Genomic DNA, 25,173 nt, shown 5'->3' on the forward strand with positions numbered 1-25,173 from the left:
CTTATATAATGGCAGTATGGGATTATTAAATTAGATATAAGGAAATTCACCAAACGGAGAGATTTTAAGAGACGTAACCCTTCCATACATCAAAAGATTACTGTAAAATAGAATAGAACAGAGTAAATGAAGAAAAGAAAGGGGAAAAACAGAACACCTGGTAGAGCACCATTATAGGAAGAGAAGAAAGAAGAAGAGAAACAAAATCTTTCCACAAAACATCAAAAATACAAGTTCTTCAGATGGGTACAAGCTACAATAAAATGAAAGGACAAGAAGGAAGATGATCACATGGAAAACAGTGGCATGCCATCTTCGACAAGAAATAGGAAGATATATAGTCAGTCATATACCCATAAAGACAGATACAAGAGCTGAAACTCATGAAATTTAAAACCTTAGAAATGTAACATGTGACTCCCCTAATAAAGACAGACCTTTCAAATGAGATTTTCATCATCTTGGAGTGAACATAAAAGTGTTTATTATGTGGATGGCTGACAGGCATTTCATCTTTACATAAATAGAGAGAAAAATAAAATAAAACAGAAATTGGTAATTGTATTAAAGACAGAGAAAGCAATAAATCACCAGATCATTTACCATTATCTTCCTTCACAAATGGGCTGTGCATGCGTTTCCCTGGAGTGGTGCCCTGTTTCGCAAACAAAACACAAAACAAAGACAATTGTGAAGAAGTTAAAAAAACGAATAAGATTGAATGGTTACATACGATAGCAGACAAATACTTTAAAAATGAAATACAAACAAGTCAACGAAGTAACACCAAGAATGGATTTGCCTTTCACTTTGCAAGATTAAAATAATTTTGTTTACATGCGCCTGTTTATAAAATCTATTTACCCTAACATAAACAAACAAACTATTGTGACCTGAGAGGCATTTCCAACTCCATAAACACAAACAGTATTTACAAATCCATAAAAACAAACAATCTACATGATTAAATCAATATACCCAAACAAACTGCATTATACATCCATAAACCCAAGCACAAACTATACTTATAAATTCATAAACCCAAACAAATCACATTTATAAATTCATAAACCCAAACAAACTATATTTATACATCTGTAAAACCAAACAAATATAATTTATAAATTCATAAATCCAAACAAACTATATTTATACATCTGTAAAACCAAATAAATTAGATTTATAAATTCATTGATCCAAATAAACTAGATTTATACATCCATAAAACCAAACAAACTATATTTATACATCCATCAAACCAAACAAACTATATTTATACATCCATCAAACCAAACAAACTATATTTATACATCCATAAAACCAAACAAGCTATATTTATAAATTCATAAACCCAAACAAACTATATTTATACAACCATAAAACCAAACAAACTACATTTATACATCCATAAAACCAAACAAACAATATTTATACATCCATAAACCCAAACAAACTACATTTATAAATTCATAAACCCAAACAAACTATATTTATACATCTGTAAAACCAAACAAATATAATTTATAAATTCATAAATCCAAACAAACTATATTTATACATCTGTAAAACCAAATAAATTAGATTTATAAATTCATTGATCCAAATAAACTAGATTTATACATCCATAAAACCAAACAAACTATATTTATACATCCATCAAACCAAACAAACTATATTTATACATCCATCAAACCAAACAAACTATATTTATACATCCATAAAACCAAACAAGCTATATTTATAAATTCATAAACCCAAACAAACTATATTTATACAACCATAAAACCAAACAAACTACATTTATACATCCATAAAACCAAACAAACAATATTTATACATCCATAAACCCAAACAAACTACATTTATAAATTCATAAATCCAAACAAACTATATTTATTAATTTATAAATCCAAACAAACTACATTTACATATCAATAAACCCAAGCATATTACATCTGTCAATTTAAAAACTCAAACCCATTACATTTACAAATCGATAAACCCCAACAAACTGCATTTATAAATCCCTCACTCATGTATAATCTGCTATCATACATGGATATATTGTGGCTGCTGTACAGCCTTTTCGGCTGCTGGTTGCATCATTGGTTAGGGGCGCGGCTATGCCGCCGATGCATTGCCCCCATTACCAGTATACTGGTGCTCATTTCGCCGAATTCGGAAGGATGACAGGCTGAGTCAACCCCCTGGTGTTAATTCAGCGGCCAATGGGGCTCAAACTCAGCACCCGAGGATCCCAAGCCACAACCCTAACCGCTAAGCCAACACCAGGCTAGGTGCTGGTCATTGGTGTTTTTACCCACTGAGTTTTCACGTTAGACCTCCAACTTTGATGAAAAAAAATAAAAATACAGCAAACCCTCACCATTCATGGTTCTGGCTATTCCCGGTCACAGCTGGTGGGGGAGGGGGGGATCATTGCCGAGTGTGGAGATATTGACATCTCCCAACACTGAAAAATAGCCATTCTTGGCAGAATTACTTTTTAAACAGTTGAAAGTAACCTTTTAAAAAAAGGCCACAAGCATTTATCGATTTATCTTTGCTGCTCAACATCTGGCTAGCAGAGTAAGAGATGGAATGCTGTGATAATAATCTTCCTGTCACCCTCGGTATTCTTAGCTAAACATTGACCAAAAACAGATCTTCCTGCTTATGGAAGATCAATACTTTGTCAGTCCAAAGAGAGAAAACAGTACTGGGCTTTTCTACTTCAAAAAAAATTGATCTCTGGCATTGGAGAAACAGATGGCCCACAAGGGAGGGGGGGGGCAGGGCAAATTGCATACAAGGCAAGCCAAAATGCCAAGCGAGGGAGTTACATTGAGCTGGACTACTGTGGGTATTCTCTCTGTCTCTGTCTCTCTGTCTCTGTCTCTCTGTTTCTGTCTCTCTGTTTCTGTCTCTCTGTTTCTGTCTCTCTGTTTCTGTCTCTCTGTCTCTGTCTCTCTCTCATGTTTGGTGTGAATTAAAGCTCTTCTCTACCACGATCAGTGTGGACATTGCTTGATCTCAATCAGCCTTGGACCTGATCTCAACACCTGGACCTCAGGCTACATTCTGTAATGTCTAATTAAGCTTTTGCCATGTCCCATGTTCCAAATGAATAAGAGTCATGATTGCACAGAGATTATACACACAGAGATATATTTTCTTCGTGCGCATGCAAAGTTTCAGGCTGTTGGTTACATGGTTTTGGAGTTATGGAGGAGACACACACACACACACACACACACACACACACACACACACACACACACACACACACACACACACACACACACACACACACACACACACACACACCAAGCAATAATGGACCGTACTACATACGTAGGTACATAATAAATAGCAGCAGTTGCAGCATGACTTCCCATTGTCTCGGGTCGTTCACCTGCAGGAGCACAACAAGGCTGCACTTATTTTTTGATATTTTCATTTACGAACGCTTCCTGACGGTTCTGTGATTTTTCCTGGTGTATCGGCTTCGATGTCTGTCGGCACACAAAATTTCAGCTTTCTACATCACCCGGAAGGTACCGAACATTAATATCAGTCAGTGAGTGGATCAGTGAGTGGTGAGAATGAGCTTTATATATTAGATATATGTTATCTCAGATTTGCTGTGCATCTCTTCTTCTCACCCTTCCCCCACATCCCCTCCTTGCTCGCTCTCTCTGTTATAATAAATATTTTGTTAATGAAAGCCTGTTTCGTGTACAATACGCATGTTGTGAAAAATACGCATGGCACTTTTCAGATACAATTCTCATTAAAGTACCCCATTCTATGTGAAAAAAACAAAACAAACTGCACCCCGAACATTTTGAGATGTTCTTGGACATCTTATCATTTATTTCCATCTGCGTCAGGCTCCAATCAATGTTACTCTCAAGATAAAACTTGTGACCAGCTGCTCTGTTACCATTTAATTCAACATAGGAGATGGCTTCTAACTTGTATAAAACACAATTTGATGAATGACGTAGTATGTTGAATGTACCTAACAACTCTTTCTGAGTGATATATGACATCTATCAAATTGCAATGATAGACGTCACATCCTTGAATTGAGTTACCAACGAGTAGCATCTCATTAGTTACTCTCAAGTCAAGGATCACTGCTCACCTCCACTCATTTATTCCTCTTCTTTTTTTCTGCCTCTGGAACCAATTTCCACATTCTCTTCAATCTCATTCTTCACTCAAGGTCTTCTAGACAGCTGTTCACCACCATCTCATATCATCTCCCATCCCTAACCATGATCTTTTCAACCTCCGTTAAAACCACCTCCCTCCAAATAAAGTTCCAATTTATTTCTTCCTGAGAATTTGCTTATGTATCAATCTCGTCCACCCCCTGCATTTTCCTCTACCCATCATTACCAGCATTCCTTGTTTGGCCGTCTCCACTCTCCATCTATTTTGTCTCAGCCCTGCTGTTGGTTCAGTTCGGGCTTGAGAAATAGTAAGGCCGTTGGTGCTGTAAGTTGTCATTGGGACTGGTGGGGCTCTGGAAACTCTGCTCGATTACGCCGGATCCGAGTCGGTACCTGCGACTCGGTTCGGACAGAGCTGGCCGAGGGTGTGACTTCCCTGGTAATTTGACGACGTGGGTACTTAGGTATATTGAAATTTGGCTAATGACCCTACCCCACGCCGTCAAAGAATTGGCGATCACGGTCTTTAAGTGACCCGTGACCTTTCGGAGTTGTCCGAGAGTCACGACGTAAATTCCGGGTATTCGGTGGGAGACGTCTCTACTGCTGCACCAAGTAGTCGTTTGTAGCCACCAAACTCCGGCCCATAACAATACACGAGTTATTGCAGGATTTAAAGTTCTTTCTCACCACTGACTCACTCTGATAAATGTTTAATACTTTCTAAGTATGCCACAAAGTTGAAATTTTGGAACATGCACTTATCAACATAACTGAGCGAAAGGAACCTGAATTCCAAATTCGTAACACTATACTTTTAGCATCACTCATCACATGTATAATATAAAAGTATCAAATATTAAGCATTAAGAAGTTTCTCTGGAGTCTGCTGCAATTATTCATATATAATACATTGTATTATCTAAAGTGTAAATCACATTTTCATCACATTTTGTCCAAGATGCCTGAAAATGGTATTATTCAGTACTCATGACATATGACCATTATAACTTGATTAATTTTATATTTATTAAGAGAAAAATTTGTTTCAAATATTATATTGTCACAAGGAATTATATTTGTTGATGAGTATATCAACAACACACAAGGATGGTTCCAGGATTTGTGTAAATGGGGGGGGGGGTGGGGGGGGGGTACAAATTCTTATATACTATAAATACTTTTTAAATGGTAATTTTTAAATGTACTTTGTTGAAAATAAATTTCAAAGAAATATTGAGTACTAAAATGGCTGTTTGTACAAATTCTCCACTTTTAGCATCAAATGCAATCTTTCTAACAAAATTATCAGTTACTAAGATAAATGCCAAGAAACTGTCAACATTATTGTTACATATTATGTTGATATAGCTAGTCTGCATCTGAGTCTGAATTATCACTGTAAAATGCAGAGAGTAAAGGGATTTGAACATCATTTGTCCCCTCCATCCACCAAGGCTTTACAGGTGCATGCTGCTGTGCATGGTTGGCCACTCTCCAAGCAAGAACACTCCACTGCACAGGTATTGGGTTGACAGTCACACACAAGGTCATTTAACAACTCTGGAGCAGCTGGCGATTGACTCATCATTTGAGGCTGGAGACCAGTGCCACCTGGGCTGTGTTCGAAGCCATATGCTGTTGCATCAGGTAAGGTTGGAGAAGGGTAAGCAGCTTGTCTCCATATTAACCAGCTGATAAGCAGAGCGAAGTAGATGCAGACTGAAAGCGTCTTCTGTTGGTGGTAGTTTCTTTCCCTGGATGTTAATCTGTCCAATCTTCTGACACCTCAGGGCATTCAATGACATGCAGTTTGTCTTGCCATACATGTAGCCAACAAACTTTGTGGCTGCCATTTCTATCTCCTTTGAAATGTTTTGCTCATCAGATCCTAGCAGACCAAGAGGCTGGAACTGGTCGGCTTTCTGCATCATTATCCTAAAGGCAGTGCGCTTTCAATGGCTGAAAAAAGAGCTTACCGTATCACAACCAGTCATGCAGTAGACTGACAGAAGAATTGTCTGCTGTTCAGTGGTGAGTGTATCATAGATGGTGTGCACAGGTATATAACGGATAAGCTGTGTGTGCCTGCCATCACGACCAGTCAAAAAGAAAATCTCTTTGGTCTTGATTGCTTGTCTATGGTGAACTAAGAGGACAAGAACATCAGTATCAGGGCTGCACACCACAATAGTCTGTGCCCCATCATCTGCTGCAGCTACAGAATGGAGGATGATTCTTGTGTCTGCTTCTTCTTGGTTGGAGCACAAGGAACCAACTTCTTTTACTCCTTCACACGTAATGGAAGGTGCTTGATCTTCTTGACCACCACTGACAAAAATGGTCTGTCCTTCCTTCAAAAGCTCTGGTGAATTTTCTGTGATGTACTGTGTGCAGCAAATTGTTGCTTTCTGTTCTGACTTGCAGTGATAGAGCGACCACTGACATAGTTGATGTAGTATGACTTTTATCTGTGGTAACGAGCCTCAATGGCAACCAGATCACTATTGGGTACACCCTGAAGTCTGGTTATCATGTCATCCATCATCTTGCTTAGCCTTTGCAGCTTGAAGAACTCGGGTGTACATGTTGGGATGCTCAGGGTCATCTTTCACAGATGACTCTACCTTGGACCAAGATAATCGGTGCTTTGAGCTGCAAGGATCACTACAGATGAAACAGCGAGATTTCCAGTTAAACTTCACAACTGATGCCTTGGATCTTGTAAAGTGGTTGGCACTCACCACTTGCAACATCACCATTACCACCACTAGAATTACCACCATCATCCAAAACTACATCAGAGTTATCAACTGTTTTAATAGCTCTTCTGATGTGATGTTGGCTTACATATGTTGATCTGCATTGTCTGTGATACCTGAACACCACTGTTCCAGAAATATCAGATTCATGGGCCAAAAGTTTCTGACTAACTGAGTCATTCCGTTGTCTGCATGCTGAGAATAAGGACCGTAGTTTGTTAAGAACTGGAGTGACTGGCTGTTCCTTTGATGAAAAGGATTTTGTGCAGAAAAGACACTTATCAATGTCAATGGTATCTTCTCCCTTAGCTTTCTTGGCAATGGGAGCAGTCAAATTCTGCATCCATATTGTAATAATAAACTGTTCAGTGCTGTTGAAGTAATCTTGACTACACTAAGACAAAATGTGGATCTGCCTGCAAGCATAAAAAATATTGGTCACCAAAAGTTTGGCAGAATGTCTTTAATCCACGAAATTGAAAATAATTCAATGTAAATTCATAAGTATTTTAGACCAAGGGATAAACCCTATTCGTTGGACTTTATTCTTTTAGGGGGGTTATTTTTCACAACACCATGTACCTTGCATAAAATTTATGCAGTCATGACTTCCATAATCAACACATTCTCATGACAATACTATTTAACCCCAGCTCAACAGCCGGAAGGCAAAACATTCAGAATACCACATGTTTTTCCATCAGAAAATTTGCTACATGGTAATATATTGTCATCACAAGACTATTCATAATTTTAAAAAAATAGAAACAAATATTTTCATACTTACATTTTAACAGAGAAGAGGGTGTCACATAAAATATGCTGCAGTATGTGTAGTCTATTGCATCTGTTCAAGTGTGACTGACCTAATTTCATATACATTGTAAACTCATGGCTGATGAGAGTGCTATTTATAGCAGTGCCACATGTGGGGACCATCTCAGGAATGTGGGGGTCATCTCAGGATTATTGTGGAATATGGGATCATCTTATATAATCCAATATTCTTTGTCAGGGGCATTATTTTAGGGTAGGTTCAGGGTTTAGGGGTGGCACTTTTTTAAGTGCATATGTATTTAGTGATATTGAGGAAGGGGGAGGGGGTGTTAGTACATAGGTATTTGTAACCCCCTCCCCCACCCCTTCCAAAAATTCTGGATCTATCCCTGTGTGTTATTGATATACTCATCAACAATTATAATTCCTTACAACAATATATTATTTCAAAGACATTTCATATGAAATTAATGGTCATTTGCCATGAGTATTGAATAATACCATTTTCAGGTATTTTCAGACATCTTGGGCAAAATGTGATGAAAATATGATTTACCTTTAAGATAATAGAATATATTATATATGAATAATTGCAGAAGACGCGAGAGAAACTTTTTAATGCTTAATATTTGATACTTTTATATAATGGGTGTGCTGAGTGAAGCTAAAAGCATTTGAAAAATGTGAAAATTTGGATTTTGGGGGCAAAATTTGCAATAAAATTGGTTCTGCACTTACAATTATCAGCTACATTTTTGTTTTTTTTTGTTATTGCATGTTATAGCCTCTTGTCTTCAGATCAGTTTGATGTATATCAAGGTATTGTAACATGAAGATTATAAAAACTATAGCCATTTTAGTAAATGTTGCCAAATTCAGGGATCAACGAATTTGGGGGTCAACAAAAAAATCACCAGGGGGGGGGGGGCTGGTGTTGGCGCAGTGGTTAGGGCAGTGGCTTGGGACCCAAAAGGTCCTGAGTTCAAGCCCCATTGGGACATTGAATTAATATATGTATATGTATATGTATGTATATATATATATATATATATATATATATATATATATATATATATATATATATATATATATATATATATATATATATATATATATATATATATATATATATAAACCAAGTCGAAAACACCAGGGGGTTGACTCAGCCTGCCATCCTTCCGAGGTCGGCGAAAAGAGTACCAGTTGTACTGGGCCCGGTGTATGCCCCAGTTAGAATAGGTGTACCATATCCCTGTGTGTCGTAAGAGGCGACAAGGGTTGCGTCAGGAAGGGCATCCGGCGTAAAAACCTATGCCAAATCATTATGCGGACAACAAAACGAATTTCCATACCGGATCGGTCGAGGCCCGGGTTACCAACGACCGCCACCGGTACCGGTGGTCAGCAGGGTACCAGTGGATATTGTGCTACTGCTGGGCGAAGGAGGAGATGGAGACGGGGAAGGCGAGTCCGGAGGCAGTGGGAGAGGGGGAAGGGTAGAAGTGTGGAGGTGAGAGTTGGAACTCTGAATGTTGGGACGATGACTGGCAAAGGGTGAGAGTTGGCTGATATGATGGAGAGAAGAAAGGTGGACATACTGTGTGTACAAGAGACCAAGTGGATGGGGAGCAAGGCCAGGAGCATTGGAGGTGGTTTCAAACTGTTCTACCATGGTGTGGATGGGAGGAGAAATGGTGTCGGGGTAATCCTGAAGGAAGATTATGTCAAGAGGGTATTGGAGGTGAGGAGAGTATCTGACCGAGTGATGAGTGTGAAGTTGGAAATTGAAGGGGTGATGATGAATGTCATCAGTGCATATGCCCCACATATGGGGTGTGAGATGGAGTACAAAGAAGATTTCTGGAGTGAGTTAGATGAAGTGGTGGAGAGTGTATCCAAGGATGAAAGAGTGGTGATTGGAGCAGATTTCAATGGGCATGTTGGGGAAGGGAATAAAGAGGATGAGGAGGTGATTGGTAGGTACGGTCTCAACAAGAGAAATGTGGAAGGGCAAATGGTGGTAGAGTTTGCAAAAAGAATGGAAATGGCAGTGGTAAATATGTATTTCAAGAAGGAGGAACACAGGGTGACATAGAAGAGTGGAGGAAAGTGCACACAGGTGGATTACATCTTAAGCAGGAGATGCATCCTGAAAGAGATTAGTGACTGTAAGGTGGTGGCAGGGGAGAGTGTAGCTCGACAGCATCGATTGGTGGTCTGTAGGATGACTTTAGAGGTGAGGTTGAGGAAGAGAGTGAGGGCTGAACCAAGGACCAGATGGTGGAAGCTGAAGGAGGAAGACTGTTGCGTGAAATTTAGGGAGGAGGTGAAACAGGCGTTGGATGGTGGTAAAGATGGGTGGGATGATTGGGCAACGACAGCAGAAGTTGTGAGGGAGATAGCTGGGAAGGTACTTGGTGTGACATCTGGACAGAGGAAGGAAGATAAGGAGACTTGGTGGTGGAATGAGGAAGTACAGGAAAGTATAAGGAAGAAGGGGTTGGCGAAAAAGAAGTGGGATAGTCAGAGAGATGAAGAAAGTAGGCAGGAGTACAAGGAGTGGCAGCGAAAGGCAAACAGAGAGGTGGCAAAGGCCAAGGAAAAGGCATATGACGAGCTGTATGAGAAGTTGGATTCAAAAGAAGGGGAAAAGGATTTATACCGATTGGCAAGACAGAGGGACTGAGCTGGGAAGGATGTGTTGCAGGTTAGGGTGATAAAGGACGCAAATGGGAATGTGCTGACGAGCGAGGAGAGTGTGTTGAGAAGGTGGATGGAGTACTTTGAGGAGCTTATGAATGAAGAAAATGAGAGAGAGAGAAGGTTGGAAGAGGTGGAGATAGTGAATCTGGAAGTGGGGTGGATCAGTAAGGATGAAGTGAGGACTGCTATGAAGAAGATGAAAAGTGGAAAGGCGGTTGGCCAAGATGGTATACCAGTGGAGGCATGGAAGTGCTTGGGAGAGATGGCAGTGGGGTTGTTAACCAGATTGTTAAATAAAGTCTTGGAAAGTGAGAGGATGCCGGAGGAGTGGAGATTAAGTGTACTGGTTCCGATTTTCAAGAATAAGGGTGATGTGCAGAGCTGTGGAAATTACAGAGGGATAAAGTTGTCAAGCCACACCATGAAGTTGTGGGAAAGAGTAGTGGAAGCTCGGTTGAGAGGAGAGGTGATGATCTGTGAGCAGCAATATGGGTTTATGCCAGGAAAGAGCACCACTGATGCGATGTTTGCTTTGAGAATGTTGATGGAGAAGTATAGGGAAGGCCAGAAGGAGTTACATTGTGTGTTTGTGGATTTAGAGAAAGCTTATGATAGGGTGCCAAGAGAGGAGTTGTGGAATTGTATGAGGAAGTCAGGAGTGGTGGAGAAGTATGTGAGGATCGTACAGGATATGTATGAGGACAGTGTGACAGCGGTGAGGTGTGCGGTATGAATGACGGACCGGTTTAAGGTAAAAGTGGGATTGCACCAAGGATCGACTCTGAGCCCTTTCCTGTTTGCAATTGTGATGGACAGGTTGACGGACGAGATCAGACTGGAGTCCCCATGGACTATGATGTTCGCGGATGACATCATGATCTGTAGGGAGAGTAGGGAGCAGGCTGAGGCGAGCCTCGGGCGGTGGAGGTACGCACTGGAGAGAAGGGGAATGATAGTCAGTCGGAGTAAGACGGAGTACATGTGCGTAAATGAGAGGGAGGGTGGTGGTATGGTCCGGTTGCAAGGAGTTGAGGTGGGGAAGGTGGATTGGTTTTAATACTTGGGATCAACTGTCCAAAGTAATGGAGAGTGTGGGAGAGAAGTGAAAAAGAGAGTGCAGGCAGGATGGAGTGGGTGGAGAAGAGTTGCAGGAGTGATTTGTGACAGAAGGGTAGCTGCAAGAGTGAAGGGGAAAGTATATAAGACGGTAGTGAGACCAGCTATGTTGTATGGTTTGGAGGCGGTGGCACTAACAAAAAGACAGGAAGCGGAGCTGGAGGTGGCAGAGTAAAAGATGCTGCGATTCTCGTTGGGAGTGACGAGGATGGATAGGATAAGAAATGAGTATATTAGAGGGACAGCGCTGGTAGGATGGTTTGGAGACAAAGTGAGAGAGGCGAGATTGAGATGGTTTGGACATGTGCATAGGAGGGAAGCGGAGTATATCGGGAGAAGGATGTTGAAGATGGAGCCGCCAGGCAGGAGGAGAAGAGGAAGGCCAAAGAAGAGGTTCATGGATACGGTGAGGGCAGACATGCGGGTGGTTGGAGTGTCAATGGAAGATGTGGAGGATAGAGCGAAATGGAGACGGTTGATCCGCTGTGGCGACCCCTAACGGGAACAAGCCGAAAGAGGAAGAAGAAGATTCAGGGGTCAACGACCTTAATTGACCTATTTCTCAGAATGCCACCATTTCCCAATCTGGCATCATTGGTTTCCATGTACACGGATAGTAGGTGGTCAACAATAACCACATTAGAAAATGTGGTCCTGCTGGTGTGGGTATCTCACTCAATAAGCCTCTTTTCTGGCCCCTGCTGCTCCACTATAAGGGAGCAGTCTGTCCCACATGATTGGTTGAAGAGTGTAATGGTGAATATTTATAAAGGGAAGGGTGATGCCTTAGTTCAGAGCAACTATCGGGGTGTGAAGTTGTTGGACCATGGAATGAAAGTGGTGGAGAGAGTCATGGATAAATTGATGACAGGCTTTTAATATATATGAAATGCAATTTGGTTTCATGACAGGAAGGGGCACGATGGAGGTAATTTTTATAGTCAGGAAATTACAGGAAAATTATCTGGGGAAGAAGAAACTCTACTTTATATTTGTGGATTTGGAGAAGGCATTTGATAGGGTTCCTCAGAAAGGTCCATGAAAAAGTTACGTGTGGAGGATTGGTTAGTTAGGGTAGTCATGGCAATGTATGATGGGCGAAAAACCTCTGAGGGTAAATGGAGTGCAGAGTGAGGATTTTGAAGTGAAAGTGGATGTTCATCAGGGTTCAGTCTTGAGTCCAATCCTGTTCATCATGGTTCTTGCGGCTATATCACAGGAATTAGAGGAGGCTCACGATGGAGACCTCGTGCTCATAACCAACAGTGTGGAAGAGATAATGGGTAAATATGCAGTATGGAGACCAGAGGACTGAAGGTGATTACATGGAAAACAGGAGGACGTGGCCCTGTGCTGTCTGTACAAAAGGTGAAGGTAACAATTCAATGTGTATATCCTGCAACTGCTGTGTGCACAAGAGGTGTCGTGGCATCAGGGGTAAACTGCAGGGAGTTTTTGACTTCAAATGTGCTGTTTGTGCAGGTAAACAAGTGCCTCCAGTTAGAGAGGAAAGGAATGTGTAGATATGTGTAGATAAATTATGTTACTTTGGTGATATGATTAATGCAGGTGGTGGTGTGGAGGCAGCAGTGAATACAAGAATTAGAAGTGGCTGGAGGAAGTTTAGGGAGTGCTACCTCTCAAGATTGACATCAAGAGGGACCTCTCTCCGTTAAAGGGAAAAATTTATGCAGTTTGCGTTGGCAGCGTGATGTTGTATGGCAGTGAAACATGGGTGATCAAAAAGGAGGATGAACGGAGGTGTGAACGAAATGAAATGAGAATGGTGAGATGGATGTGTGAAGTGATACGGAAGCATAGGAAACCAACTGTGGAATTAAGAGATAGGTTAGATATGGAAAGCATGTGTAGGGGTAGGCTGAGGTGGTTCAGACCACGGACTTCTTATAATAACCTGGACCAGCAACGGCCTCTGTCTACTGAAGTCAGAGGTCGACTGAAGTCGCCATGTTGCGTTGCCAATCCGAATTCACAGATTGAATACATTAATCTGTGCCGAATTTCTCGCTGGAAACAACATTTTTGTACAGCTTAATAAGAAGAACAGGATTTTCATTTCACTAACAACAGTCTCCGCCGCCCATTATCACTACCAAGCTAATATAAGCTCTGCAGCACGAATCAATAAGGTGAGTGAGTACGAGGTGTCACAATTCTCATGAATGATAATCATATCATATGTCATATGATCTGATGATATTATCAGTGTAATGTGTTGATGATAATCAATGTAATGTGTATAGCTAACCCCCTATGGCCTATAATATTTGTATTATTATCGGCCATAAGGTGGTAGCTTTCAGCTACCCCCTATAATAATAGGCCTTATGGCCTATAATTAATAATATATTGACAAAACATTGAACAGACATCGGACAACCTTAATAAATATGATCTATAATCTACAGACAAACCTATGGCCTCCTATTAATATGTGTATATTATAGAGGGTAGCTTTCTGTAGTAGGTCGAAGCATATTGAACCAGTACCAGTCTCATTAATGTTTTCATGATTGATCAATATATTATAGGCCATAGTGGGTAGCTTAAAGCTACCCCCTATGTGAGTAGCTTAAAGCTACCCTGTATGGCCTATAATATATTGATCAATCATGAAAACATTGAATAGACATTGGACAACCTTAATAAACATGATCTATAATCTACACACTAATGAGACTGGTTTAATATGCATTGACCTATCGAAGATGACGATCAACTATTATAATCGCAGTAGGTTGAAACATAAGATATGTCGAAACCGAGGAGAAACACTTCAATGCAAATGGTTAGTAAACTATTGATGTGCAAATCGGAGCAGTTTGCTGAATTTTTTCCAGATGGGTTTATCTTTCAATCCAGTGTTCATGGTTCGAACAACATGGTGGAGACGAATCTTTGTATAGCACTCACAGATGTGCTGTATGAGAGAATACATGATTACAGTCTGCCTCCGTCTCAAACATGTGATCACTGATATCAAGATAGATACGACCCCCTAACCCTAAGGCGCGTAGGAAGCAAAATGATTTTGGGGGTAACATCGGGTTAGGTGGACCGCGGAGCCAGGACCCTCGGAATAGGGAGGGCCTGTGCCCCAAATGGACAAATATTGTGAGCTACCCGCCCAACTATTTACGCTGGGGGGATGGGGGGAATGAATCTCCAGAAAAAATTGAATTCTAGACGCCTGGAAAACTCATTTCCGGCGTATTCCTGGATAATATCGTTGTTTTACATTTTCTTTCAAATTATCGACTGTACTTTGCCATCATTTAGATTGTTATACTGGCGTTTAGTGTTTAAATTGTAACTTCTTAAAACAATACTCTAAAAATAGATTGACGATTGAAAGATAAAAAAAAAGCATCAATAATCGCATTCTTACCGATGAAAGGTGCATGTGGAGCTCTTCCCAGACTTATTATTGCATCCGAACGCCACGCACTGTGGCATTTTTACGTTTACCGATTCAAAATACTGGCAAAATAGTTAAAACTCTGAATGCGTCTACAGGTTTTTTGAATTGCGCGCGACTCGCGAGTGGCAACGCAACATGGCCGCTGAGCCACTTCCGGTGACTTCAGTTCTCACTGCTGCGAGTTGATGGCATTGCTGGTCCAGGTTATTATAAGAAGTCCGTGGTTCAGACATGAGGAAAGGATGGGGGTGGGCAGCTGTGTGAAGAGGTGTATAAATATGAATGTGAATGGAAGGAGAGCGAGAGGCCATCCGAGGAAAACATGGGATGTGTTGCCGAGAGATGATCTTGAAGTCAAAGGCTGAACAAGTTTTGGGATTGGGATGGTTTTGGGATGGTTGTGGGATTGGGATGGTTGTGGGATTGGGATGGTTTTGGGATTGGGATTGTTTTTGGATGGTTGTGGAATTGGGATTGTTTTGGGATTGGGATGGTTTTGGGATGGTTGTGGGATTGGGATGGTTGAGAGTTTGGGATGGTTTTGGGATTGAGATTGTTGTTGGATGGTTGTGGAATTGGGATTGTTTTGGGATTGGGATGGTTGAGGGATTGGGATGTTTTAGGATGGTTTTGGGATTGGGATGGTTGTGGGATTGGGATGGTTGTGAGATTGGGATGTTTTAGGATGGTTTTGGGATTGGGATGGTTTTGGAATGGTTGTGGGATTGGGATGGTTTTGGGATGGTTGTGGGATTGGGATGGTTTTGGGATGGTTGTGGGATTGGGATAGTTTTGGGATTGTTGTGGGATTGGGATGGTTGTGGGATTGGGATGGTTTTCAGATGGTTTTGGCATTGGGATGGTTTTGGGATTGGGATGGTTTTGGGATGGTTGTGGGATTGGGATGGTTGTGGGATAGGGATGGTTTTGGGATGGTTGTGGGATTGGGATGTTGTTCCTCTCTAGTCTTGGGGGATTTCAATGCATCGACTGGAACTGATAGGGATGGTTATGAGGTGTGTGTTGGTCCCCATGGGTCAGGAACTATGAACCAGAATAGCACTAAGTTCCTTGACTTTGCAATAAGTCATGGACATAGGGTGACTGGTTCATAGTTTCAGCGCCCACAAGCTCATCGCTGGACTTGGTATTCCAACGCTGGTGGTGTGGCAAAGGAGATTGACCATGTCCTCAATGACGGTCGTTGGAGGATGATCCAGAACTGCAGGGTCTACCGGAGTGCTCAATTCCTCAATACTGACCACAGGCTTGTTGCAGCAACTCTAAAGCTGCACCTTAAATCCTGGAGAATGGTACCATCCCAGCCTCGGCTGGACGTTGGCATGCTCAGGGATGAGAGAGGAGCTGAGGAGTTTGCGAACAGGCTGAGTGGACATTTGGGGGGTCTGGCTGCTTTGGGGGGTTCTGAAGAGTTGTGGAGTGCCTTCAAGACCACCGTCCTTGATGTTGCCGGTGGATGTCTTGGAACTCACCGCAGGGCAAAGAAGAATTTTGTCTCTCAAGGGACACTGGATACCATTGACCAGAGTCGCAGGGCCAGGCTGAATGGCAGAGCTGAGCTGTTCAGGGAGCTGAGGCATAAAACTGTACGTGCACTGAGGGTGGACAAGGAGGCCTATGTGCGAGGAATCTGTGAGGGGGAAGAGCATCACCTGTGGACAGGTGATTCTCGTCCCGCTTACAGGGGAAATCACGCATTGCGTTCATCCACCCCATCCCTCGGAGCACTGCAGTTAGAGCAGAGAGTGGTGGGCTCTTGACAGAGGAGTCTGAAGTGAAGGCCCGCTGGGCCGGTTACTTTGAGCGGTTGTACCAGGCTGATCCCCCAGCTGTCGAGTTGGACGTCAAGGGTGTTACAATCCCTGTTGCTGACCCTCGAATCAACTGTGGTCCACCTTCGCTTGTGGAAACACGGGCTGCGGTGAACCAGTAGAAACGGGGCAAAGCTCCAGGGATCTGTGGCATCCATGCCGAACTTCTCAAGGCTGGTGGAAATGCTGCACTCGTGTCGTTGCATGCAGTTTTGTGCTCTGCCTGGAACACAGGCATCATCCCAACTGACTGGAAGAGGGGCCTTGTTGTCCCTCTCTGGAAAGGGAAGGGTGATCGCCAAGACTGCAACAACTACCGAGGGGTGACGCTGCTCTCAGTGCCGGGCAAGGTCTTTGCTCGGATAATTCTTGATAGGGTTCGCCACCATCTGCTTGAGCACCAGCGTCCAGAACAGTCAGGCTTTACACCAAAGAGGTCAACGATTGACCGTATCCTTGCACTTCGTGTCCTCACCGAATGCAGACGAGAGTTTCGGCAGGGGCTGCTTGCAGCCTATGTTGATCTCTGTAAAGCGTTCGATTCAGTGAATCGGGATGTCCTCTGGAGGATTCTTGGTCTTCGTGGGGTGCCACCAAAACTGATCGATCTGATGTCTGAACTCTACTCTGGTACTGAGAGTGCTGTGAAGTGTGGTGGTACCATCTCTGACTTATTTCCAGTTGTTACTGGAGTTCGTCAGGGATGTGTACTTGCCCCCACACTTTTCAGCACTTGTATGGACTGGATTTTAGGGAGGATGTCAGAGAGATCAAGTTGCGGTGCATCGTTTGGGAATGTCAAGATCTCGGACCTTGATTTTGCAGATGATGCAGTCATCTTTGCGGAGACTTTAGACATCCTCTTGGGGGCCCTCGAGGTGCTGAATGAGGAGTCGGAGCCGTTGGGATTACGGGTTTCTTGGGTCAAAACTAAGATCCAGGCTTTCGGTGACATCTTGGATGCTGCTGTCCTGTCTGTGTCTGTTTGTGGTGAGGATGTTGAGGTCGTGGAGAGATTCACTTACCTTGGCAGTGATATTCATGTCTCTTCTGGCTGCGAGTCAGAGGTCAATAGACGTCTGGGTCGGGCCTGGGGAGTCATGGATTCACTGGATCATGGGGTGTGGCGCTGCCGGTACTTGTGCGGGAGGACGAAAGTCCGAGTCTTCAGGTCCTTGGTACTTCCAGTCTTGCTCTATGGGTGCGAGACTTGGAATCTGACCAAGGATCTGAGATGGAGACTTAATTCCTTTGGTACCAGGTCTCTTCGGAGAATCCTTGGCTATCGCTGGTCGGATTTTGTGTCCAACGAGCGGTTGCTGAGAGAGACTCGGATGAGATTTGTTACCTGCATAGTCCGTGAGCGTCAGTTGCGGCTGTATGGACATGTGGCTCGTTTTCCTGACTCTGATCCTGCTCACCAGATTCTCTCAGCGAGGGAGTCTCATGAGTGGAGGAGGCCAGTGGGCCGACCACGTGCCTCATGGTTGCAACAGGTTGACCATCATTTCAAGGAGATGGGGATGGGCCTGGCATCTGCCTGGGGGATGGCCAGACGGAGGCCCCTGGAGTACCGGCGGAAAGTGGACGCAGCGACGCGCTGTTCTGGCACATGCTCCCATACCTGACCTGACCTGATGGTTGTGGGATTGGGATGGTTTTTGGATGGTTGTGGGTTTGGGATTGTTTTGGGATTGGGATGGTTTTGGGATTGTTTTTGGATGGTTATGGGATTGGGATGGTTTCGGATTGGGATAGTTTTGGGATGGTTGTGGGATTGGGATGATTTTGGGATTGGGATGGTTTTGGGATGGTTGTGGGATTGGGATTGGGATGGTTGTGGGAAAGTTGTGGGATTGGGATGGCTTTGGGATGGTTGTGGGATTGGGATGGTTGTGGGAAGGTTGTGGGATTGAGATGGTTGTGGGATTGGGATGGTTGTTGGATTGGGATGTTTTTGGTATTGGGATGGTTGTGGGATTGGGTGGTTTTGGGAGGGTTTTGGGATTGGGATGGTTTTGGGATGGTTGTGGGATTGGGATGGTTGTGGGATTGGGATGGTTTTGGGATTGGGATGGTTTTGGGATTGGGATGGTTTTAGGATGGTTGTGGGATTGGGATGGTTTGTGGATGGTTGCGGGTTTGGGATTGCGATGGTTTTGGGATGGTTTTGGTATTGGGATGGTTGTGGGATTGGGTGGTTTTGGGATGGTTGTGGGAGTGGGATGGTTTTGGGATGGTTGTGGGATTGGGATGGTTTTGGGATTGTTTTTGGATGGTTGTGGAATTGGGATTGTTTTGGGATTGGGATGGTTTGGGGATGGTTGTGGGATTGGGATGGTTTTGGGATGGTTGTGGGATTGGGATGGTTGTGGGATTGGGATGGTTGTGGGATTGGGATGGTTGTGAGATTGGGATGGTTGTGAGATTGGGATGGTTGAGGGATTGGGATGGTTGAGGGATTGGGATGGTTGTGGGAAGGTTGTGGGATTGGGATGGTTTTGGGATGGTTGTGGGATTGGGATGGTTGTGGGATTGGGATGTTTTGGGATGGTTTTGGTATTGGGATGGTTGTGGGATTGGGTGGTTTTGGGAGGGTTTTGGGATTGGGATGGTTTTGGGATGGTTGTGGGATTGGGATGGTTGTGGGATGGTTTTGGGATTGGGATGGTTGTGGGATTGGGATGGTTTTGGGATTGGGATGGTTGTGGGATTGGGATGGTTTGTGGATGGTTGCTGGTTTGGGATTGGGATGGTTTTGGGATGGTTGTGGGATTGGGATGGTTTTGGGATGGTTGTGGGATTGGGATGGTTTTGGGATGGTTATGGGATTGGGATGGTTTTGGGATTGTTTTTGGATGGTTGTGGAACTGGGATTGTTTTGGGATTGGGATGGTTTGGGGATGGTTGTGGGATTGGGATGGTTTTGGGATGGTTTTGGGATTGGGATGTTGTGGGATTGAGATGGTTTTGGGATTGGGATGGTTGTGAGATTGGGATGGTTGTGAGATTGGGATGGTTGTGAGATTGGGATGGTTGAGGGATTGGGATGGTTGTGGGAAAGTTGTGGGATTGGGATGGTTTTGGGATGGTTGTGGGATTGGGATGGTTTTGGGATGGTTGTGGGATTCGGATAGTTTTGGGATGGTTGTGGGATTGGGATGATTTGGGGATTGGGATGGTTTTGGGATTGGGATGGTTGTGGGATTGGGATGGTTGTGGGATTGGGATGGTTGTCGGAAGGTTGTGGGATTGGGATGGTTGTGGGAAGGTTGTGGGATTTAGATGGTTGTGGGATTGGGACGGTTTTGGGATGGTTGTGGGATTGGGATGGTTTTGGGATTGGGATGGTTTTGGGATTGTTTTTGGATGGTTGTGGAACTGGGATTGTTTTGGGATTGGGATGGTTGTGGGATTGGGATGGTTTTGGGATGGTTGTGGGATTGGGATGGTTTTGGGATTGGGATGGTTTTGGGATGGTTGTGGGATTGGGATGGTTGTGAGATTGGGATGGTTGTGAGATTGGGATGGTTGTGGGATTGGGATGGTTGAGGGAAGGTTGTGGGATTGGGATGGTTGTGGGAAGGTTGTGGGATTGGAATGGTTGTGGGATTGGGATGGTTGTGGGATTGGGATGGTTGTGGGATTGGGATGGTTGAGGGATTGGGATGGTTGTGGGAAGGTTGTGGGATTGGGATGGTTTTGGGATGGTTGTGGGATTGGGATGGTTGTGGGATTGGGATGATTTGGGGATTGGGATGGTTTTGGGATGGTTGTGAGATTGGGATTGGGATGGTTTTGGGATTGGGATGGTTGTGGGATTGGGATGGTTGTGGGAATGTTGTGGGATTGGGATGGTTGTGGGAAGGTTGTGGGATTGGGATGGTTGTGGGATTGGGATGGTTTTGGGATGGTTGTGGGATTGGGATGGTTTTGGGATTGGGATGGTTTTGGGATTGTTTTTGGATGGTTGTGGAATTGGGATTGTTTTGGGATTGGGATGGTTTGGGGATGGTTGTGGGATTGGGATGGTCTTGGGATGGCTGTGGGATTGGGATGGTTTTGGGATGGTTGTGGGATTGGGATGGTTGTGTTTTGGGATGGTTGTGGGATTGGGATGGTTTTGCGATTGGGATGGTTGTGGGATTGGGATGGTTTGGGGATGGTTGTGGGATTGGGATGATTTTGGGAAGGTTGTGGGATTGGGATGGTTGTGGGATTGGGATGGTTGTGGGATTGGGATGGTTGTGGGATTGGGATGGTTGAGGGATTGGGATGGTTGTGGGAAGGTTGTGGGATTGGGATGGTTTTGGGATGGTTGTGGGATTGGGATGGTTTTGGGATGGTTGTGGGATTGGGATAGTTTTGGGATGGTTGTGGGATTGGGATGATTTGGGGATTGGGATGGTTTTGGGATGGTTGTGAGATTGGGAGTGGGATGGTTTTGGGATTGGGATGGTTTTGGGATGGTTGTGGGATTGGGATGATTTGGGGATTGGGATGGTTTTGGGATGGTTGTGAGATTGGGATTGGGATGGTTTTGGGATTGGGATGGTTGTGGGATTGGGATGGTTTTGGGATTGGGATGGTTGTGGGAAGGTTGTGGGATTGGGATGGTTGTGGGAAGGTTGTGGGATTAGGAGGGTTGTGGGAAGGTTGTGGGATTGGGGTGGTTTTGGGATTGGGATGGTTGTGGGAAGGTTGTGGGATTGGGAGGGTTGTGGGAAGGTTGTGGGATTAGGATGGTTGTGGGAAGGTTGTGGGATTGGGATGGTTGTGGGATTGGGATGGTTTTGGGATGGTTGTGGGATTGGGATGGTTTTGGGATTGGGATGGTTTTGGGATGGTTGTGGAATTGGGATTGTTTTGGGATTGGGATGGTTGTGAGATTGGGATGGTTGTGAGATTGGGATGGTTGTGAGATTGGGATGGTTGTGAGATTGGGATGGTTGTGGGATTGGGATGGTTGAGGGAAGGTTGTGGGATTGGGATGGTTGTGGGAAGGTTGTGGGATTGGGATGGTTTTGGGATTGGGATGGTCTTGGGATGGTTTTGGGATTGGGATGGTTTTGGGATGGTTGTGGGATTGGGATGGTTGTGGGATTGGGATGGTTGAGGGAAGGTTGTGGGATTGGGATGGTTGTGGGATTGGGATGGTTTTGGGATGGTTGTGGGATTGGGATGGCTTTGGGCTGGTTGTGCGATTGGGAGGGTGTTGGGATGGGTGTGGGATTGGGATAGTTTTGGGATGGTTGTGGGATGGTTGTGGGATTGGGATGATTTGGGGATTGGGATGGTTTTGGGATGGTTGTGAGATTGGGATTGGGATGGTTTTGGGATTGGGATGGTTGAGGGATTGGGATGGTTGAGGGATTGGGATGGTTGTGGGAAGGTTGTGGGATTGGGATGGTTTTGGGATGGTTGTGGGATTGGGATGGTTTTGGGATGGTTGTGGGATTGGGATGATTTGGGGATTGGGATGGTTTTGGGATTGTTTTTGGATGGTTGTGGAATTGGGAATGTTTTGGGATTGGGATGGTTTGGGGATGGTTGTGGGATTGGGATGGTTTTGGGATGGTTGTGGGCTTGGGATGGTTTTGGGATGGTTTTGGGATTGGGATGGTTTTGGGATGGTTGTGGGAAGGTTGTGGGATTGGGATGGTTTTGGGATTGGGATGGTTGTGGGATTGGGATGGTTGTGGGATTGGGATGGTTGTGGGATTGGGATGGTTGAGGGATTGGGATGGTTGTGAGATTGGGATTGGGATGGTTTTGGGATGGTTGTGGGATTGGGATGGTAGTTATTCTACCATTCTACTGTGGGATGGATGGTATTTCTCCTGTTACAAAATAACCACTTCCTGTCTCAAAATAACCACTTCCTGTTTCAAAATAACCACTTCCTGTTTCCTTCCTGTTTTCAAAAAAAATAACCACTTCCTGTCACAAAATAACCACTTCCTGTCAAAAAACATTTTTTAAATCACTTCCTGTCACAAAAAAAAAAATCACTTCCCAATCCCAAAACCATCCCAATCCCACAACCTTCCCACAACCATCCCAATCCCACAACCTTCCCACAACCATCCCAATCCCACAAAGGAGAAAAAAAGGAGAACAAAGGAACTGTGCAAGTTACAATTATCCCTGGACACGTTACAAAAAGAGTGCTTCAAGCCGGTAGGCGACATTGGTGGTCGCTATATAATTGCATTAGTCATAGTTTTTGACGGATCGGGCTGAAAATTTTTGACAAATAGGTTGATTATAGTGCGCATAAAAGCGCAGAAGCTGATCTTTGATTTTCGGGGGGAAATTTTTTTTCGGATTTTTTCAAAAATTTCAAAGTCCTGTTGCAAGGCAACGGTGGCGTTCATAGCAACGGTGCTCAAAAGTATACAACTAGATCCTGGTATGAACCTACCAGTCAAGTTTTATCAAAATTGGTTGACTCCTCTGGCCTCCAGAGCAGCTGTCCATTACATACAAACAAACATACAAGCCGGTTGGCGACATGGGTTGTCGCGACATAATTGCATACTCGTCATTCATTTTTTGACGGATCAGGTGAAATTTTTTGACAAAGAGGTTGATTATAGTGCGCATAAAAGCCTGGAAGCCGATTTTTGATTTTCGAAAAAATTAATTTTTTGGGATTTTTCAAAAATTTCAAAGTCCCGTTGCTAGGCAACAGTGGTGTCCATAGCAGCGGTGTTCAAAAGCATCGAACTAGATCCTGGTATGAACCTACCTGTCAAGTTTCATCAAAATCGGTTGACTCCTCTGGCCTCCAGAGCTGTCCATCACATACAAACAAAACAAACAAACATACAGAGAGACGGAAAAAGTGAAAATAAGGGTACTCTCGCGACCACCCAATAAGGGTACTCTCGCGACCACCCAACAAACATCGACAGACGGAAAAACTGAGAATAAGGGTAGTCTAGCAGCGACCACCCAATAACGGTAGTCTTGCGACCACCCAAAAATTAATGGAAATTGGGGATTCGAAAACAACTGAGGAAAGAGAGGAAGGACAAGGAACTAAAGAGCCATGTGTTCCTGGCGGTGGCTAATCGGGGTGGTACGGCATGCAACGTAATGTACACGTAATTAGGAATTAACTATTTGATAGTTAACCCCTTGTTAGCCCTTTTGGGCGATCTCTGGGCTCCATCACGATATTATCGTCACCGAAAGGGCTCCTCGTGTCAGGAAATCACCGCGGGGCCCACAGCCAACTCACCCCGGAATCGTACTGCTTGTGTTCATCCACGGTGGGGACGTCATCGTCACACTGGGGGAGGTGACCGTCGGGGTACTTCAACATGAAATCCCTCAATGAACGAGGACGTTCCCCTCCATTGAGAAAAGGTTCTGAAACAAACAAACAAAAGCAATATTCGGGTCACAACTTCCCAGCACAAACACAAGATGACAGCCCTTCAGGTGAGAGCAGATTTTATCAACAATCCAATCAGTGGACCACCAGGTGGACCTGCTCTGGAGGGTCGTACCCGCATGTGGGACCGAGTCGAACATGGACTCAAACATCCTCATGAAGTCATCCATGGCCCGGAAAGGATCGTGCGGGTTTGGGAAGGCCTCGCCGTGATGGTTTCCAAAAGGTAGGCCGCAGTCATCACCATCGTCATAGTCATCCTCGTCGTCATAGCAACCCCAAAGGCTACCAGATGGAGGGCTTTCACGAGCAGAGGGAGAGATAAAATAATAAAGGGGGGTTTAGAAGGACGGCACGTGTGCAGGGGGGGGGGGACATCCAATCTTCAAGCAAAGCGGTTTTTTTTGTTTTATAGACCGAGGATAACCGAGAACGCGACGTTGGAGACGTCGAGCGATCTGAAGTAAAACGTGAAAAGATCCTTCAGAGAATGTATCATTCAAACAGGCGATTCGCTTACTCGTCTGTTCGTGGTCTCTCAGTCCGATGGACTCCAAAACCAAAGAGGCCGCGGATCACGTCCTTCAGATCCATGTGCTGTGTGTGTGTGTGCCGTGTCTGCGCCGTGCTCTCTGAACGACGTGCTTCTGCTGCGAACTGATAAACTCCAGCAGGCGGGTGGCGGCTCGGAAGGCGAGGAGGCCTCGTGCGGAAAAAAAAAAACTTCCTCCGAATAGATCGGTTTATTTACCTTTACAAATACACCTCTTTATACAATGCCGTCTGTGCGGGGCTTGGGGGACTCTGGGTGTTCCTTTTTCACAGCGGAAGGGGGGACGGGGATCAGTTGGCTCGGCCTATCGGATAGATTGTGCCGGTTGAGCCGTGAACACCCTCGACTCCACAAATCGGTATTAAAATTAATGAAACGGCTCGGGGCAAAGTATATAGGGTCTAC

General features: G+C 44.2%; 1 protein-coding gene across 2 annotated transcripts in view; it reads right to left on the reverse strand.

Annotated features, from left to right (window-relative positions):
* The window catches only part of HAX1 (HCLS1 associated protein X-1), a 30,167-nt gene extending 5,103 nt beyond the window's left edge, over nt 1-25,064 (reverse strand). The window contains exons 1-4 of one of the 2 annotated variants that reach the window (XM_085849541.1): nt 24,736-25,057; nt 24,331-24,515; nt 24,060-24,190; nt 604-655 (exon numbers count right to left, since the gene is read on the reverse strand). In XM_085849541.1, the coding sequence (XP_085705667.1) occupies nt 604-655; nt 24,060-24,190; nt 24,331-24,515; nt 24,736-24,809 (442 nt within the window). In that variant the 5' untranslated portion in view covers nt 24,810-25,057. Of the gene's footprint in view, nt 1-603; nt 656-24,059; nt 24,191-24,330; nt 24,516-24,735 lie in introns of both variants that reach the window. The other variant, XM_085849542.1, reaches the window with a different exon arrangement.
* Nucleotides 25,065-25,173: the final 109 nt, after the last annotated feature.

This window comes from Eptatretus burgeri, chromosome 12 (assembly GCF_056783735.1).
Source record: "Eptatretus burgeri isolate ZD-2024b chromosome 12, Ebu_testis_v1, whole genome shotgun sequence".
NCBI classification, from domain to species: domain Eukaryota; kingdom Metazoa; phylum Chordata; class Myxini; order Myxiniformes; family Myxinidae; genus Eptatretus; species Eptatretus burgeri.